The sequence below is a fragment of the Cryptotermes secundus genome, unplaced genomic scaffold (genome assembly GCF_002891405.2).
Source record: "Cryptotermes secundus unplaced genomic scaffold, Csec_1.0 scaffold193, whole genome shotgun sequence".
NCBI classification, from domain to species: domain Eukaryota; kingdom Metazoa; phylum Arthropoda; class Insecta; order Blattodea; family Kalotermitidae; genus Cryptotermes; species Cryptotermes secundus.
The window spans coordinates 124,403-144,467 of NW_019731217.1; the positions used below are offsets into that span (position 1 = coordinate 124,403).

Here is a 20,065-nt window from a genome sequence, read left to right on the forward strand (position 1 = left end):
CCTGACATTGTACTGTTGCATTTTGTCCCTATCCTGGTCCGTGGACCATGACAGGCTGCACAGGTGTCGCACTGTCGGCAGAATTTTTTAATGTCACTCCTTGAATGGAGCCAGTAGTACTGCTACCGAAACTTATTTAGGGTTTTATTGACGTCCAAGTGACCTCCTGATGGTCCACTGTGTAGTTTGGTCGGCACATCCTTCACTCTGCTCCTAACAATAACTATTTGGGGTACTTGAGATTGTCCATTGGTGGATTCCCAGTTGTGCTCTACTATGCCATTTCTCACAGCGAACAGTTCCCGCTGAGCCCAGTAGCTTTGTACGTGGGACTGTGGTTGGCGATATCTTTCGACTCTGGTTGTTTTCCAGTTTCTACTTCCTGTAGAACAGGCCTGATGTCTGGGTCGTTTAGCTGTTCCATTGTTAGAGCATCCAGGTCCCAGCTGGCTGCAGGTGGAGCTACAGTAACTCGTACTTGCTTTACATCTGCCCGCGTGGTTTTTCTGTCTGCTTCCATTCTGTTATCTCCCATGGCTTTCATTGTTGTGGCCATCTCTTCTCACCAGGCTTTCCTTTCATCTTGGTCGGTCTTCCTATCTGCCTCCATTTTGGCCAGAAAATCTTTTATATTGTCATCTGCCTTTGCCTGGTTGGCCAGAAGCTGTTGCAGCATGTGTTCTCGGCCCACTCTCATTTGCTCTCACCAGGCCCTCATCAACGTCTGCCTTTGCATGGTAGGATTTCATGTCTTCTCGCATGGCCAACAGGAATTCCATCATCTGCTGTGACTCCATATTTTTTGTAGTGTGGTGTTGTCCGATAATTTGTTCCAGAATCTGGTCCTGTAGATCCCAGTTCTGACACCAGTGGTCATGGGAATACATGTTTACTGTCTCAGACAATTCATTACAAATATCAGTGGAAACCCCACTGTTAGACTTTCATCTTAGGGGCAACGATTTCCTAGGCATTGCTGCCTAGGAATTGGTAGCTGTTAACCAGTGATGGACGTCTTATCATCCAGCCTTCCTGGCAGCACGTTACAATATACATATAGCACCAGAGATTAAAACACTGTCACATCTCCATGAACTGGAACCTCATGAGACAGTTGGTACATAGGGTATACACCAATACTACCATGACTGAAAAAGTCGTAGGATTTAATACAAGATGAATAATTTGTTATAATACCATGTGGAACAATCACATCCACATGCAAATTAGCAGCAGTATGCACATCTGTGACGAGTAGTTCATGTCAGGCGCAACACTCACCATTTGAACTTTCAGCAACTTCGGTGCCAAGAATTTTAACTACTATAGTCCATATAATTTGCATCCTTTACTGATACCTCTCCTGTATGAGTTAATGAATCCAAATGCTATCTATTAGCTATATCTCTTGTGTTTTAACTAATCCAGTCAATACATTTTAACTTGAATCAACATACAAACGTTGTTCAACATACAGATTTGCAGCAAATAATAACAAATGTACCAATTGTGTGAAAATGACCTCTATGGCTGAAACACATAGCAGTCAATACGTGGTGCAATCCAAAAGTTCCCGAAATATATTAATAAAATCTATTACATCTTACCTAGATCTTATTCTGCACCATCACCTTCAAAGTAGTTCCCTTGGGAGCGCATACACCGATCCCAGCGTTTCTGCCACTTTTCAAATGCATACTGGAAGTCTGGAAGTCATTCTTTGTTAGGGTGTTTAGTACCGTCTGCATTTCCACTTGAATTTCCTCAACTGTATCAAATCTTCACCCCTTCAACTTGATTTTCATCTTGGGGAAGAGAAAGAAGTCACATGGAGCTAAGTCTGGCGAGTATGGTGGGAGGGAACAACTGCCATCTTGTTTTTAGCCAAAAATTCCTGCACAGTGTAAGCCGTATGCGGTCATGCGTTGTCATGGTGGAGTACCCAGTCATTCGTGCACCATTTCTCTGGACGTTTTCTCCTCATGTCCTCTCTCAAATGCCTTAGAACATCACGATAGAACTCTTTATTGACTGTCTGACCAGGAGGGACAAACTCCTTATGAACAATCCCGTCAATATCAAAAAAACAGATCAATATGGACTTAATGTTGCTCTTGACTTGTCGAGCTTTTTTTGGCCGAGGTGAAGAAGGGCTCTTCCATTGCGATGATTGCTGCTTGCTTTCAGGGTCATAGCCATAAACCCAACTTTTGTCACCAGTGACAACTTTCGAAAGAAAGTTTGGATCCTCTTGAAGCTGTTGCTGAAGTTCCCTGCAGACTTCCAAGCGATGCTGTTTCTGTTTATTTTGCAGCAGTCATGGCACAAACTTCGCCGCAATCCTCCTCATGTTCAGTTCCTCTGATAAAATTCATTGACATGTACCATAACTTAGTCCCAAGGTGTTACAGAGTTGTTGGATGGTCAGTCTACGATCTTGCAGAATCAGATCCCTAACTTTCGCGACATTTTCTGGTGTTTTGCCCGTTGATGGCTATCCAAAACGATCGTCATCATCAGTCAATGTTCGGCCCTTTTTAAACGCTTATACCAGTTGTAAGTTTGTGTCTGGCCTAAACTGTTTTCACCAAAAGCTTGCTTCAACATTTGTTGCGTTTCTGCAACGGTTTTCCCAAGTTTGAAACAAAACTTTATAGACACGCTGCTCTCTCAGGTCAGCCATCACAAAACCGCAAACTCACGGAAACGCAACAATGGAAATACGTTCACCAACAATAAACCTAACCACTCAACTCGATGCTGCTTGCCACACTGATTCAAGAAGGATGTGTGAGGAGACACCTAGTGGTATTTCGATGTACTCATAACCATTCACGTGCAAAATTCAAATATCGGTAACTTTTGGTTTGCCCCACGTAAATAATATGTAATAAACCATTATATATTGTAGTTGTATAGACTGAACTTCCATAACTCTATATTTAATACAATATGACACTGCAATGGAATACTACAACCTAAAAGATTGTTTGGGATGTCGAATCTGGTGGTATGGAGAGACAACCACGTAGAACTATGACAAATGTTTTTTGGATGTTAGTGAGAATATTACATACAATCAGGAAAGCAGAATGTGCCTGATGAATGCCAGCAGAAACTCCCTTCATAGTGGTTAGCCTGGGCTAGTGATTATATTCTTATTTGCAGCAGCCCTGTGTTCTTCCTAGCAGCAGCCCGGTGATTGTAAGCTGGCAGGATGCTGGGCAAAACGCTTGCAGTAGCAGGCTAGCCTGAGCTTGTGATGACGTTCTTTGCAGCAGCCCTGTGTTCTTCCTAGCAGTGGCCCGGTGATTGAAAGCTGGCTGGCTGGCCTGATGGGCACTGGCAATCGCTGACAGAGTCAGCTGCTACTAGACCCGCGGTTGTGCTGTTGTCATGCTGCAAGTGTAGTTATGACTGATGCTGGCATGTCAGACATCTTTATACATCTGCCGCTAGGCGGCTCGCTCACCAATGGGCATTAGAGATGCATTGGTGAGCGCTGATTTGGTAGCACTTGTTTCACTGTGGGAGGTTTCCACATCACCCCCCCCCCAAATGGAGGTGGTTGCTGAGATGAAGTGTGTGGAGAAATGGACGTGTTGACCGGAGCATGTAGTTCATGTGAAGGGCTGTGGCAGAATAGCATGTGATACTGCAAACAGGGTTGCATCGACCGGCGGGTTGAAGGTACTGTTCCCACGGTCAATCCCATTGATGATGTATGCTGGCTTGATGCTGTGGGTGCACTTCTTAAGGTCACATGCAAAAATCTAGCTGGGGAGCCGTGGTGTGCTGCCAGAACTGGTCTCAGGCTGGCCATGTGCTGGCAGAGCTCAGTGATGAGATGCGTTGGATCCACTGGGTTGGCAGACAGATTCAGTAGCTTGCCTGAATTTCTTTGGAGCTCGCCATGCATGAGTTCAGCCACTGATGCCTCTGGTCCTCTTTGAATGCTGTGCAGATGCTGAGGAGAACCAGGGGAAGCACCTCTGTTCACTGTTGGTCTGTGTGACCAACAGTGTGTGTGATGCTGCCTTCAGTGTCTGGTGGAGGAATTGCACAAGCCTGTTAGCCACGGGGTGGTGGGCAGTCATCCGTCAGATCTGAATGTCACACAGCCTGGCCAGGAATTGCAAGAGTTTGGATTCAAACTGGCATCCATGGTTGGTGGTGATGGTCTATGGGCAACTGAAGTCGGATATCCAGTCAGTCAGTAAGGCACATGCCATAGTGTTGGTTGTGATGTCAAGGATGGGGACGACTTCTGGCCAGCAGTGAAACAGTCGACTGCAGTGAGACAGTATGTATCACCCACTGACATCGGAAAAGGCCCTATGCGGTCTGTGTGCATGTGCAGAAAACTGGCAGGTAACTTTGCGGTGGTGGCAGACCTGACAGGCATATGCCCAGGTGCGGCAATCCTTCTGCACTCCTGGTCACACAAAACACTCTTGAGACCAGCTTCACTGTTGCTTTGGTGCCCGGGTGTGACAGATCATGGATGGACTTGAAACCTTGGGGCTGTAGGGGAGCTGGAACATATGGTCGAGAACTCCCAGCAGACGTGTCACGATAGATGGAGATCGTGGTACCAGGTATTGGCAGTTTCTCTAGCCACAGCGCAGTGGTTGATCCCAGGAGTGTTCGGAGCTCATCATCACCATCCTGCGATGCAGCCAGTGCATCGTAGGATGGTGGCACAGTGATGGATTCAACACGAGAGGGTGGCGTCAGAGACAATATTGTCCCATCCAGAAATGTGCCTTATGTCTGTCATGAACTGGGCGACAAAGTCTAGATGATTGAACTACCACAGTGAACATTTGTCCCACTTCTATTGTTAGACATAGTTGATGGGCTTATGTTTGGCGAAGATTGAAGTGGCGTGCTTCCAGCATGTGGCAGGAATGCATTACGGCCTCATAGATGGCCAGTAGCTTGTGATCGTAGGTGCTGTACTGCTGCTGGGCTGGGTTGAGTTTTTGGAGAAGAAGCTGAGGGGCTGGCAGGCGTTCTCGATATGTTGCTGTAACATGGCACCCATGGTAGACATGTAGGCATCTGTGATGACTTCTAGTGGCATCGTGGCATGAATAGATCGAGGTATGCCAGTAGAGTGGCACTTGACAAACTTGCCTTGCACTCTTTGAAGGCCTTGAGGAGTTCTGGCATTTAGGTGATGGTGTGGGAGCCTTTGACTCTGGTGTTGGAAAGAACTTCATGAAGTGGGCCTCGAGTGGCTGCCACATGGGACAGAAATCGCCTATAGAAGTCGACGGAGCTGACTGACAGTCTTGGGAGGGTAGGGTAGGGTGGCAGTTCTGGAGGTGGGTCACTCATTCTTCTTTGCAGCAGCCCGTTCATTGTGAGCTGGCTGGCTGGCCTGATGAGTGCTGGTGATCACTGACAGATTTGGCTGCTACTAGACTTCCTGTTGTCTTGATGCAAGCATTCTTGTGACTGATGCTAGTGTATGTGGGACACCTGCATCTTTATACTTTTGTCACTAGGCAGCATGCTAACAAATGGATGTTGGCAATGCCAGGGTGAGCACTGATTTGGTAGTGCTCCTTTCACTATGGGAGGTTCCCACAACTGTAACGATTTATTTTATTGTATAAAAGCAGTATTAGCAGAAATACAATTATAGCACAGCATGAGCGAGAAGCATGCCCTTACAATACATGAAAGAATTTGTATGACTGAATTATTATTTTTGAGACCTCACATCCCACCTGGCTGACTACCAAGTTTTGTCTGTTCTTGAGTTCCTTATGACGCATATAATAAGTCAGGAAACAACACTCTAGAGCATACTACATTCTGTTGCCTTCTGAATTGATACTGGTAATTCCCCATAAATTGTGCTTCTTTGTCACTAGAGGCTACTACATTATGAATAATTCATTTTGCTTCGCTGTGACTTACTTGGCTTATTTCAGAAGCAATTTTGTTAGAGCTGCTGCTCTCAACAGTTTTTGTAAAAATACATGGAAAATGAGGCAGCACAATACAATGACTATAAATGGAGCTGAGAGGTAGCAGATGTTTCTCTAGCATGTAATAGAACAGCTGTATGCATGCATGCTAAGTGTTGCTGCTTCAAGGTTTAGTAAATTCTATACTCATAGAGTACTTCAGTTCATTTAAATCAATTTTTTTATGTTACACTTTTAGGTGGTGCTGTAACATCAGCCTCAAATTATCACAAAGCGCGCTGGAATAAGTGTCAGCTGAGGCGTGGTTCATTTCTTTCCTTTCCAACCAGAATCATCAACTTGATGTTATCATCACAGAGTAGTTTAGCTGTTAGGTGTCTCACTCATGGTGAACTTACCAAAGCAAAACAAGTCATAGAGGTAAGTGAATGCAGTAAGTATGTAGTATGTTTCTGATATTTGTTAACAGTCAAAATCAGTGTTTATTATGTTTATATCCATGGGATTGTTTGGACCTGAGCCAAAACTTAAGACTGAAAATGCAAAAAAAAAAGACATAAAATGTGGAGGATTTTGTACGGTACACAAAAGAAGGCTATGAAAACTGAAGTAAGACTATTGGCATTAGTATTTATGCTTTTTATAACAGATTTTCTGGATGTTGTAAGTAATATTAGGGAGCTCAATTTGCAAGATAGTAGGGGAAGCCTTTTTTGTTGGACTCAGTGCTGATGCCTCATGGCAGTTCTACTGACAATTGCTTCTAGATTGCATACAACTCCTGCCTTCTCACTGCTTAATATTGTGACATGACACCTGAAAGCCAGAGTAATGGAGACAGAAAAAATAGTCTGTTGCGTGGTAATGGCCATGGCTGTGTATATAAAGAGTATCGGCAAAGGCCATAAGAGGTGCCTACGTAGAAAGCCTCACCCCTCCATCGAGGAGGAGGCCCCATTTTGAAACATGTACATGTCTAGGAGAGAATAAAAACCTGGGTCATGGATCTTGAGGAGACTGAAGCCAGGAATGACTGCTGTCAAAGGCTGACAGTAATTTAACTGACTGACTGAGCATGAGAGGCAATTGAGGGTCAGTTGCCATCATGAGCAGTTGTGACCATGAGTTAACTGTGAGAAGGCAGAAGGCCAGCAATGATATGATCAGAAGAAGACACTGTTGGGATCTGTTACCAGTCAGTAACTAGTGAAGTCATAGAAGTGAGAAGCAGAATGCATGAATTAGTGGTAGTGTTATAATTACTTGTAGATGCAGTATAAGCATTCATTAAATTGAATTACGAATCCAGAATGCGTCTAGTCACAAACACGTGACAGTATATTTGTATGTAGAATTGGAATATGCCATATAACTGCTAATTGTGTTTCACCTTGGTTTTAATTTGTTTATAACTTCTGACATCTATTGATGTTAAAGCTAATGGAATAAATAAAAGAAATGAACTATTTTAAGAGTGATTGAAGGCAGTTTTTAAAGGTTTTACACAATGTTTCTGACCTTAATTGCATTTGTTTACTTGTGCCATCACATGCTGACATGAAAGGGAGCTGATTGCCTTGTCCTTTCACCATGTAGTAACTTTCAGTCATCTACAGTCACTTATCTGTACTCTCCTAGAGCTGATATGAAAACTTCCATAATATTGTTCATGTGACAGTTATTTTAGGACGTTCAGGATATTAACAAATTAAGAAAAGGAACACTTTCAGTGACAGAATTCTACTCATCTGTCTTTTGTATAACAAAAGGAAAAAAATAGAAAAGTTAGTATAACATTAGAATGGTGACTCATCATGTTTAATACTGCTACTACCAGCATCAGCATTAACATCACAAACACCACTACTGCCGCTGTTATGCCATTGTCATTGCAATCGATTGGTTGTGATCGTGATCATCTGCTCTTGTCCTTTTTACTTACTTAGTTGAACATAGGCCTCGCTGAAACTGTGTTGCCCATTTGATTTCTCTCTGAACTGCCAGAAGATCTTCTGGTTCCCTTTGTCTCAGATCTATCTTTCGTATGTATTTTGGCCTTCCTATCTGTCTTTGGGTACTCTGCTTGGAAGTCTGTTTTTTGTTATTAACCTCTCTTTTTCCAGGTATTTTAAAAATGAATTTCCTTTTTAATTCAACATATGTGGTAATAAGTGCATATAAATATAAACTGGAATTGTTACATATTTCCAAAATAGGGGCATAGTATTTACTTGGGATAGGCAAGGAAGGAAACATCTCTGACCAGAGACAGATAATGTTAGATATTTATTTGTACTCTGCCTAATTCATTCATTCATTCATTCATTTATTTTAAAATTCCATGAATCTTCTCTGGTCACAATGTGGCTAGGATGTAGAACATGTCAGATTACTATATGTACTGCAATAATTAATGCAGGTAAATGGTTATCATTGTCACGATCATGTTGTAAAAACTAAATCATAATGTATACAATTTGATAGCAGTCTAAAATATACAATTCATAAAATTAAAAAATTCTGTGCTAAAACCCAAAGTTTAAATTTTACTAATACCTTCATTAAATTTTAAGCATAATCCAGAACCAGCTGAGTGCAATTCATATCTCAAAACCTATTTCCCCAAAGTCTGCTATACTCCATGTCTTCCTTGGCCTTCCAAGTGTCTACTTTCTTAAAGAAATATCAGGTAGGATATACAGCACATCAAGAATAACTGGGCCACAGCTCAAACATTAAATACTTATTGCACTGTGTGGAAGCTGAAGTTGCTTATAACAGAGTGTAGTAAGACCTTGCTTGTAATTGCTCTCCTTCTGCTAGATATAAATTATTGTCATGTGTCACAGTGACTAAAGACAGGGTTCAGATTGTTAATCAGATTTATTAGCCACGTACAGGCTGTAACTACAATTAATTATTACACTATTACTGATTTCCACACTACAGAGCACTCCGCCCTAATTTCTTCAGTCTGCACTATTCTTCACAGATTTATAACACAGGAACTGTAGAAGTCTCACTAAATCACGCACTCCCAATACCACTGCACTATAGCACACATAAAGTCTTCAAATCACACGTTAAATCTTCACAGGCTGACTTCTCATACTCTTCTATACTCCTTGAAGATATGCTTGCTTGCTTCTTCGCGTGCTTCTGCCGCTACTATCGCTCATTACTCTTATGAACCCTCCTGGAGTCTTACTTAGTTAGTTAGTTATTGGAGAGGGTGGGTTTCTCCATGCACTGAGACCTGTATTGGTCCATTGTGCTTCCCTCTATGATTTCTACCAATCTCTATATCCTACCGTACTGGTGCTTACCATCAGTCCCGCCCAGCCAGCGAGACCGGCTCTACTAGCTGAGAGGTATCTATAATGCTTCCCCCATCTACCAAAGGTATTAGTGACTGCTGTTGGGCGGGAAACATCCGTTAATTTGGCTCAGTGACCTCCTTTGGAGATTTGAGGTTCTTTTACATGCCGTAAAGCTACCCACGGTTTGAAGTCCCTCCCAGAGGACTTGTTCCCTGAATTTTTCCTCCCTTAAAAATTCGACCACCTCCGCCGGGTATTTGAACCCACATACTACGAGTCATGAGGTGGGAACGTTACCTCTAGACTACGGAGGCCGCTTTGGAGTCTTACTTATGTAGCTGAGAAAGGGACATGCATCACAGGAAATACATGTCACGTGATGGCTGCCTACTGTTGTGTGTTGGATCATGTTTACAAGCTGTTGCCTGGCAACATGTTGACCAAATCTGTTACATTATATTCTTAGCTAAAGTGCATGCATCTATATACAGAGTTCAGTACTTCAAAAAATCTGTCCTGTAAAGTTTTACCATTGAGCAAAGTCAGTACCGAGAACTTTTATATGGACTGTCTTCAATTTCGCACTTCATCTCTCTGGACACACATATTTACCTTAACTCTTTAATTTTCATATGCCTACAGTTAGGATATTTAAGACTAGAAGTAGGTAAAAATTTCAGTGTTGGTTAAAGTACAGCTGGGTTTCAGTGCACTAATTTCAGTTTCGCTAATAATGATTTATAATTTAGATGTTTGAAGAGGAAGATAACCCACTTGCACTGGAAGTAAAGTTTATAGAAGCTTACCAGAGTCTGCTTAAGAAGTTAAGATGTTGTGTGGAAAGCAAGCAGAGAGATTCGGAACAAACAAAGGTGTCAGCACTACCAGGAAAGAGGATGTCTACTTTGGAGGTTAATATTAATACATAAAACCATCTCATTTAGCTATGGGATTAAATATCTGAATCACTTGGGTTCAGAACTTGCATGATTCAGTATATTTAACAATAATGGAATAAAATAATGAAAGTATGAACATGTATGTAGGATTTGAGGTTCTCACAGTATAATCTATCATACTATTAACTGTAAACCATCTCCTTTGTATAATACAGTGGGACCTCGCTTAACAAGCACCTCTCATAATGAGTAATTCACATAATGAGCAAAACAAATTATAAAAAAAATGACTCGCTTAACGAGCGAAGTTTCGCATAACGAGTGACGAGAGGGGAAGTCCCGGATTGTGCGCTTGCTACATCACTCTGTGTTTAGCACTCGTTCCGCTAGCATCTTAGTGTCGCTTGTGATCACACATTTTTCCAAACTTGTGTTCAGACATATTACTTGTGATTCTTTTGTGCAAAGTTGCAAAAATGTCCCTGAAGAAAAAGGCGCAGAAAGACAGCCATAAGAGAATAAAAATAACCGTAGAGATGAAACGTAAAATCATTGAAAAGCGAGAACAAGGTGTGAGCATGGCTGATCTAGCACGCACATGCAATTGGTCTACAACAACGATTTGCACGATTTGAAGTTGCATTGTGTTTCACAGCAAGAAGTCGTGGAGGAGAGTTTGTCAGAGGAGGAGGAGGAGGAGGTAACAGCAAAGCACCAATCTTCTGGTGCAATAAGAGAAATGCTGAAAGCATGGGAGACTGTTGCATCATACACTGAGAAGCATCACCCTAATAAGGCAGTGGCTATGTGCGCTACAAATTTATTTAATGATAATGCTATGTCACATTTTCACCAAAGTTTGAAGCGTCAGCAAAAACAAATGTCTCTAGACAGCTTTCTAGTAAAAAAGAATTAAATATGTATCATAAATAATAAACTATGTATTTCAATTCCTCCCCCCTGCAAATCAAATTTGCATTCCAGGTTGGTTCATTCCGCATAGAAGAAAAGATGAAGATGATTCACGCTCCTTAACAATGTATATATGAGGGGGGACCCAAAAATAACTGGAAAAGAGCTGTTGCGCGCGCATGCTTTGTAGTTATTAGTTGTGCTGCTAGGTGGTGTTATCTGGGGGTCTCCCGCGACTGTTAGTGAGCTGGCGTCAGTCTTGAGTTAAGTGGTTTGTCTGTGGTGCTCTGTTGTGTGCGTTCCTGTTTCAACCCTTTGGCGATTAGTGAGATGGCCGACCAGAAGGAACAAAGAGTGTGCGTGAAATTGATGAAGATCGTCAAAAGACCATTGACCAACTTTCTGAGGAAATGAACATCTCGTGGAGCACGGTCCAGCGAATTTTAACCGAAGGTTTGCACATGAGATGGGTGTCTGCAAAATTTGTTCCTCGCTTGCTCGGAGATGACCAAAGAGAAAACCGCGTGAATATTTGCCGCAACTTGAAGAGTGAAGTGCAGTTTTCCCTAACAGCAAAATTTCACGCACACTCTTTGTTCCTTCTGGTCGGCCATCTCACTAATCGCCAAAGGGTTGAAACAGGAACGCACACAACAGAGCACCACAGACAAACCCCTTAACTCAGACTGACGCCAGCTCACTAACAGTCGCGGGAGACACCCAGCTAACACCACCTAGCAGCACAACTCGTAACTACAAAGCATGCGCGCGCAACAAGTCGTTTCCGGTTATTTTTGGGTCCCCCTTCGTATAATTTTCTTTGAATAAACGTTATCCATAAAATTTTTTCAGTATTTTTTTCGGCATGGAATGCATTATTGTATTTTACATTAATTTATATGGGAAAAATTGTTTTGCTTAAAGAGTGTTTCGCATTACAAGTAAGATTCTGGAACAAATTATGCTCGTTAAGCGAGGTTCCACTGTATACTACACTTCACATATCCACATTAAAATATTACGAATACTCACAGAAGAGACATACACTGAAACAAAAGTCTCCTCTCTTCTTAGTGATCTCTCCATGATTTCCATTTCTGTATGTCAATACACTACAGGTTGTTGCTAAGATAGCCCAGAATTTCATAATTTCAGAGCTTTCATCTCACTACTATACTACTTCTTATATGTATAGAAAAATATATCAAATATGCAGAATAGAGGCATTGTGTTGGTAAATTTTTAATATCTTTCACAACTAGATACAGACTGGAGGAAAGACATATGTTGCTTTTTTCTTGGGTTGGGGTGAGACTAAGTCCACTTGGTACATTGGCCACTATTTGGTTCACTGTACCACCCTGAATGATAGATGATAATGAGTGTGGAGCAGTTGGTGGAACGAGAATTCGCAGGGGAAACCAAAGTGCTCAGAGAAAACCTCTCCCAGTGCCACCTTGTCTACCACAAATCCCACATGACTTTACCTGTTCTTGGACCTGGGTGGGAAACCAGTGTCTTACTGACTGAGCTATGGCACTGCCAAAAACATATGTTAGTGCAAGTGCTGCCCTTGTTATGGTTCATCAGTTTGAACTCATTTCACGTTTCAGCATTTAATGTTTCTCAAAATGAATATTTGAGTTTTTTCACCTGTAATTAGAATGTTTTATAGCAATTCAGATACACTGTGTTTGGTTTGTAGAGCCCAACAGCTGTTTCAGAATCAACTGATTATGAGTGTAGCTGTCTTCTACTTCAAGTGTCCTTGAAGTTCTCCATGTTGACAGTTGTGTGATGGAAACTGTATACCAGTATTATCTTGGCCAGCCCTAAACAACAACAAAAGAGATTTTTGAATGACTCTAATAATTTGAGAGAAAGTACATTTCTCTATCATCTATCTAATCTCACATAACCAGATTAGATTAAAGGGGTTGGTGTCAAATGACCTTGTGGCCTTTACCATCTGCAGTATGTTGTGCATTTCCTTTCAAAAATTGGCATCTAGCAGTCTCAGACTTCAAATGAATTTTTCCTAGTAGGGTCTTTTGATAGTCACTAGGCTTCATAAAATGAGCTAGGTGACAAATTCTGAAATCAGCTAGAACCTCACAGTTACATAGGACATGAGGGCTGTTTAACTACTGTTAGAACATGTTTCACATATGGTACTACCTAGGAATAGAATCGCATAACCATTACTTTCATTTCAAATTACTGTTTTTGTTACCCCCAGAGTATAAAGAGTGCAGCAAGTGCTGGAATGCAGTCGACTTTCCTGATGAACCAAATGGAGACATTTTTATCCGTCACACCCATTCCTGGTATTCAGGGAGCTGGTCAAATTATAACAGGTATGTTCTACTCTTTTCTTCATGGTTGTACACAGAAGCTCCAGTTCAGTTATCATACAGGTACGTGCATTTTTATTACAATCCTGAGTCAAATGCAGTGATGATCAAAATATAATCCTACCATATTTTCATGTAAGCTTATTATGTGTAAATTGGATGAGATGCAAAAGAGCTGTTCCCTGCTAGAGGAAGACACAGGATTAATGTTCATAGACTAATGTCTTATAATATTTTTTCATGACATTTATCTTTTTCTCTGATCAGCCTACATCAATATTTTTACCGGGTCTTCTCAGCTTGAAAATTTATTATGTCATCTATTACAAAGTAATTCTGTTAGCTGGAAGAACTGTAAAATTTTTTCTTGGTATTAATGTGATGGTTAATCTTCACAGTTATGTCCATAAATTGTCATTAATCCACCTGCAGTATATCAGTTTATCAACAAATTAATTATTTCTCTAAGGGTACAATTTTGCATAGAGTGTTAACTCATACAGGTAAGATTTTTACTTGCTTGATGAGTTTATGGGTCCGTGCTTCACAGTGGCCAGTGTGCCACCTCCCACAAGGTGCATACAGATTTTGTCGGTGAATCAGCAGATAACATTTGGAATGAAGGGAAGTAATTAACATGTAGACCACTTCACAGCAAACCGTGTGGTTCATGCATGGGAATTTGCTTATGATTTGTCAGCAGTAGGCAGCAGTTATCAGCTCCATTAGCCATTTGTTCTCAGTTACACTAGTGAACACTTTGGTATGTCTTGCTGTGGTATAATTTAGAGCAACTTTTTGTCTGTATGACAGCTATGTGAAGTATGGATCTGCTAGAAAGTGGGTGAAAATTTTGATGCATATTTCATTATGAAATAATTCCCAGCAGACAAACAATTCAAAGTTTGGTGAATAAACTTATAACAATTGGACTCTTAATAGACCAAAAACAAGTAACAAGTGCTTACTGGAAGTTAGATCACATAGCACCCAGATTTGAACATACACCTAGAAAAGCACTGAAACATCTATGTCAAGAGACTGGAGTGTCAAAGTCTAGTGCAAAAATGGCAACACATTGCTGAAGCCATCGAGTGAAAGCTAGTGTCTGGTGTGCTGTAAGTGAAAGAAGGATTGCTGTACCTGTGTTTTTAATGAAACAGTTAATTGCAAAAAATATCTATGTATAGCGACGTAACTGATCATTATCTACCGGCCTAATTCTTAAATATTAATACTCCTAACTTAATACCCGTCTTGTAATAAATGTAACTTATTCTCAGTTTTGCATGAACTTCTGAGAATTTGTGGTGAGGAATGTTTAGATAAGACTGCTAGAAGGATCTTTGACAGCCAGTGCAGCATGTGAATTGCTTACTCCTCGTACCAACCCAATTAAAGAAACTTCCAGGACATCCTCAATCTGTAGAATAGTGTGGAAGCTTTAAGAGAAATTCCAATGTGGAAAGTTCTGGAATATTATGTCATCCAAAAGTATTTAAAGGACTGATTTCAGGTGGCGCTGATATAGTAGTAATACGATAGCATCAGCAGTGTAATAGTATTCAAATGTGTTTGTAACATTCAATGTATTCATTGTAACCTTTGGGTGTTGTGTACAGTTGTGTGCCAGAACAGTTGTATCTGCAACCTAAAAAGACTAATCCATAAGTTCGTGTAGTGTGGTGGACAATAAATCAAGGACATAATTTCATTGGTGAAGTGTGGTCCAGGGACTTCTTCAATAAACCCTCTCTCATCGGAGCAAGGCCCGTTAAGCTCTGAAGAGAATTTCATGCTTGCACCCTGAACATCATTTCCTTTTCCTGCCCTCAAGCCATTCTCAGCACTTCATTATGGCTCTTAGACCATGTGGCATTCACAAGTACAACTGGAGCTTCATCATCTAGGGCATGAAGGGAAGGATTGTGAAAAGTGGTCGTCCAACATGTGACTACTACACAGAACTGCCAAAAGTGGTCATCCATCAACTGTGGCTACTACGTAAAGAGTAGAACTGTTAAAAGTACCATCCTCCACATGGGTCAGTGTCAAGAACTGTTAAGGAGAGGATGGCATTTTCAGTACCTCCTGTGACCTGTTAATTGTAAGTACTTTGTTCTGAATGTTATTGATCATGAGGCATCCTGATTCATCAGCAAAATTTGCATGTTCCTTGCAGCCAGCAGTGCAACAGCCACTTGAAGTGCAGAGTTGTGAACTTGTCAAGTGAGTAAAAATCGACTGTGTTTCAGTAATGAAAATTAGTATCAGTTTTGTTTCATTAATGTGGTTGGCATCAAATGGGTCAACACAGCAGTAATGGTGTTGACTCGTATTCGGACGCTGCTCACATTGAACGTCTGCTGAGACATAAGCTGTCCATCTGAGCTTTTCTGTGGCTTTCCTTGGTTCCTTCTCGAAAATGTCAGAATTGTACCTTCAATATGGCAATACCGCTTCCTTCCAGACCCCTTCTAATTCATCATTTATCTATCACTCTACCATTGAAGACTATATTTTCTGGCTACTGACACCATTGTAAAATACCCCACAAAAGAAAAGAAACATAGGCTGGTTCATTTCAAGGACCCATTATATGAATGTGAATGATCAAGAATTATAACGTCTCTTAGCCATCATTATTTCATAATATTATATACATGATAAGAAGTATGTGTGAACTGGTAATAAATATACCTTCAGTAGAATAAGTAAGTAGTAAGAACATACCTTGCCAATAGAAACACCATCTTTTTCTTTTATGCTTGTCAACAAACAAAATTTGAGACCGGCAATCAGATACAGGTTGTTTAGGGCATTTTCTGATTAGACAACAACATGAACACTAAAGGACAGAATTGTTGGTGCCGAAATGACTTCCAAGATTAAAAATTAAGAATAGTGATAATGATGAGAGAAACTTAATAAACATGGTACATGCATTTAATCAGGGACTGTTTATTTAATGAACAGTTATTTAATCAAACATGAGAGAAATTTTACTAATATTATCATTAAGTAGACAAGCACATGACAAAATGCGATATTATTTTCTTTTTAGAATTTCCTCATGAGGCCACCATGCTGCAAGGTGTGGAAAATAATGTTGCAATGGCAGCAGTAGACTTAGCCTTAACTTTTGGTGCAACATATGAGCATTCTGCAAGTCTTTTAGATGTGGCATATAAACACTGTGATAGTCTACAGAAAGGTCTGAACTCTTCAGATACAAGTGGCTCAAAGTGTCGAAGTAGAAATGTAGTTCCAGGTTATATCCTGTTTACAAATAATATAATCAGACTTCTGAAAGAAGCAAACAAATCTCAGTCTTCCAGCAACATTTTTCCAGCCAATATTTCCCTTTGTGATCTTATCAGCTCAGAGTATCTTCCTTTGTCACTGAGGAGTATGAAGGATCATATAGCTTTTTGGAGCAGTCTACATGTTGCAACAGTTGAATTTCAAACAGCTTTGGATGGTGCAGATGATAAAATACAAAGTGCTTCTATTAAATCTTCCTCATCAAGTACAGGAATTTCTTCCACATCTGATGATGACTACACAGCAAAAGCACATGTGGCTTTCAGGAAACTGTTGGAGATATGTAAAGGTAAAAGCATAAAATATTATGTTCATTGAAATCTCGTGTTTTTCATGAGATGCCATTATTGTTACATATACATTTCATCTGCTGGTCATAGTGGCCGTGCACTGTAAGGCGTGTTTATTCTCTGGTTATGTGTAGGTAGTGGCCTTGCCACAGGCTGATCCCCTGTCCAAGGAGTCCTGATGACTGTGTATGGATTAAGAAACCAAAAAAGCAAGCAGTGTCCACAAGGGCTGTAGAGCAGTAAATAGATGGATGGGAGGGTGGACAGATGGACAGACATTTCATCTAACTCTTTGGTATATTTATTCCATGAATAGCTGGGAGGGATTCAGTCATTCATTAAATATTGTTTTGTTTTTTTTATGAAACCCCAAGATTCCATGTTCATTTGACCCTATGTTAGGCCAATTCACATCCTCACAGCCTAGTTCCATGATAACTATTTTAATATTATCCTTTCATCCATGTTGAATCCCAAGAGGTTTCATGAGGATTGTAACCAAACTGTCACATGTATTTCCTCTTTCTCCAGTTTATGCTGCATGTCATCCCTTAATTGTCAGTTTCAACAATGACTGAGTAAGGGAGTGAGTGAGTTAGTAAGTTAGTTGTTTAATTGGTTGGTTAGTTAGTTTACATAGCTAAAGGAACTCTGTATTTTGCTGATTGTCTCATGTTGTACATTTGTCCATCACCACAGCTTAATATGAGGGGCAGTCAAATGAAAATGGGTCAGAAGCCAAAACATATTAAAGAACATTTCTTACCTCAAAAGTAATCTCCAAAACTGTTAATGCATTTATCCCACTGGGAGATAAGATGGTCAATCCCATCCTTGAAAAAGCTTGTGGGCTGTCTACGGAACCACATCTTTACCCAGCCACACACGTCTTCGTCCAATGCAAACCGATGTCCACTAATGTCTCTCTTCAAGTCTCCAAAAACGTGAAAATCACATGGGGAGAGATCTGGGTTGTAGGGAGGATGTTGAAGCACTTCCAACCAAATCTCTGTAGCGTATTCCTCACAGAGCTGGCAGTGTGGGGGCACACATTACCATGAAGAAGGTTCATGCTGTTCGATAGCATTCCAGGGCATTTTGACTATATGGCATGTTTCAGTTTCTGCAAAGTGTCTTCATAGCGCTGTGCACTGATTGTGGCCACATGTTTGAGAAATTTGACAAGCGGAGGACCCTTGAAGTCGAAGAACATAATCATCACTTTACCAGAACTTGTGTGTACAGCTTTGGATTTCTTCGGTGGGGGAGAATTCACATGTTTCCACTGTTGGCTCCACCGTTTGCTCTCGGGTTCAAAATGGTGACACCAAGTTTCGTCCCCAGCGGCAATACGGGACAGAAAAGCATACTCTTCCTCATTGTATCATTGCAAGTGACCCAGTGATGCAGCCATTCTCTGAGTCTTCTGTTTCTCCACACGTTGATGTGGAACCCACTGTGTGCAGATTTCGTGGTACAACAGGTGTTTTGTCACAATGGCGTGTACAGAACCATGACTTATTCCCATCAAGAGACTAATATCTTCCACAGTAATCCATCAGTTTGCCTGGATATGACCATCCTACGCACCAAATTACATCAGGAGAAATGACACAATGAGCCTTTCCTGGGCAAGCGTCAACTTGCAGTGACACACATCCCTCTCGGAATCTGTTATGCCATGCCAGCACATGTGAACGTGACATACTGTGTTCACTGTAAACAACAGACATGCGATGATGAATTTCTCGTCCTCCTACTCCTTCAGCAGTCAAAAAGTGCACTACACTTCGCTGTTCTTCTTTACCCACCTCCATTAAGGTTAATTCACACATAGTGAGCTGTGCACCGACTGTGTCATTTTGAATGGAATTGCTAAACGGTAGTCTGCATTTGAAATGTAGTGCATGGGTTTATGTAATTCAGACATGCTGGACTGGGCGACGACTGTGTTCTGACTGTGTCGTCTCCGACCATTTCAATAGCGATTCATCAAGGTCATGGCTCGACACAGCTGGTGCACAGCCTCCTACTCCTTCAGCAGTCAAAAAGTGCACTACACTTCGCTGTTCTTCTTTACCCCACTTAGCGCTAACCTTACTTCCAGCACAATAAACAAACAACTAGTGTGCAAGGGCAAGTGACTGTGCTTTCCTGAGTCCCCCCAGATGTCCGTACCATAAGCAAATTCCAGTGTTACCAACTTGCACGCCATGTGAGTTATGCATGGTGAACCATTTTCATTTGACTGCTCCTTATATGCGAAGAAAAAATTGCACACAGAGAGTTAATGTTTGTGTGAACTGGGAGTTCTTGAAATGGCCTTTCATAATAGCCTGTGAAATTTGATGTTTTCATACTGTAGTTTTCTGCATTATGATACCATGTAGTCTGATAAGTAATTACCACCATTTTATCTACCACACTGCATGATGTCATTACCCAGATGGACACAGTCTAAATATAAAACTCTAACATGTTTCATCAACCACAGTCCATTGAAGTCTTCCCACTGTTCCCTTTCACACGGTTAGGATGAATTGTAATGGCATACAGAACATAAATTGGTGCCATATTTTAATTATTTTGTACATTTTGTCAGAATTAAGTAGTATTTGTGTGTCATCTAGGCAATGGAAGAAGCAGTGGAAATTATTTACATTACCTTCAACAAGTATATACATATCTTAAGCTGGTCACATCTCTCCTACAACAGAACCTTCCCTCAAAGCCAGGTATGAAATGATTTTACTCTATTCATATTTGTGTCATACTGATGTGTTTTTAACCCTTTGACGTGGTCATTTAAATTCCGCGGCCGCGGCTCCTGCGGTAATATATTCAGCCGGCCATTTAAATTTTGCTCGAAAATTATTTATTCATTATTGTTCTTAAATTCTATGAGATAGGAACATGAAACTTTCACTAAAATGATCTTAAATGGTGGTTTTATAACCTTACCTTATAATATGGGCGCCCTGTATCTCGGCCATGGAAGCAGGTTGTTTAGTATTTCAGCAGTGA

The 20,065-nt window shown here is 40.9% G+C and overlaps 1 protein-coding gene across 3 annotated transcripts in view; it reads left to right on the forward strand.

The window, feature by feature from the left end:
• The window catches only part of LOC111866417, a 109,653-nt gene that overhangs the window by 36,905 nt on the left and 52,683 nt on the right, over positions 1 to 20,065 (forward strand). For all 3 annotated transcript variants that reach the window (XM_023855346.2, XM_023855347.2, XM_023855348.2), the window contains 5 exons: positions 6,181 to 6,362; positions 10,012 to 10,173; positions 13,313 to 13,430; positions 16,492 to 17,040; positions 19,672 to 19,776. In XM_023855346.2, coding sequence (XP_023711114.1) covers positions 6,181 to 6,362; positions 10,012 to 10,173; positions 13,313 to 13,430; positions 16,492 to 17,040; positions 19,672 to 19,776 — 1,116 coding nt within the window. The remainder of the gene's footprint in view (positions 1 to 6,180; positions 6,363 to 10,011; positions 10,174 to 13,312; positions 13,431 to 16,491; positions 17,041 to 19,671; positions 19,777 to 20,065) is intronic.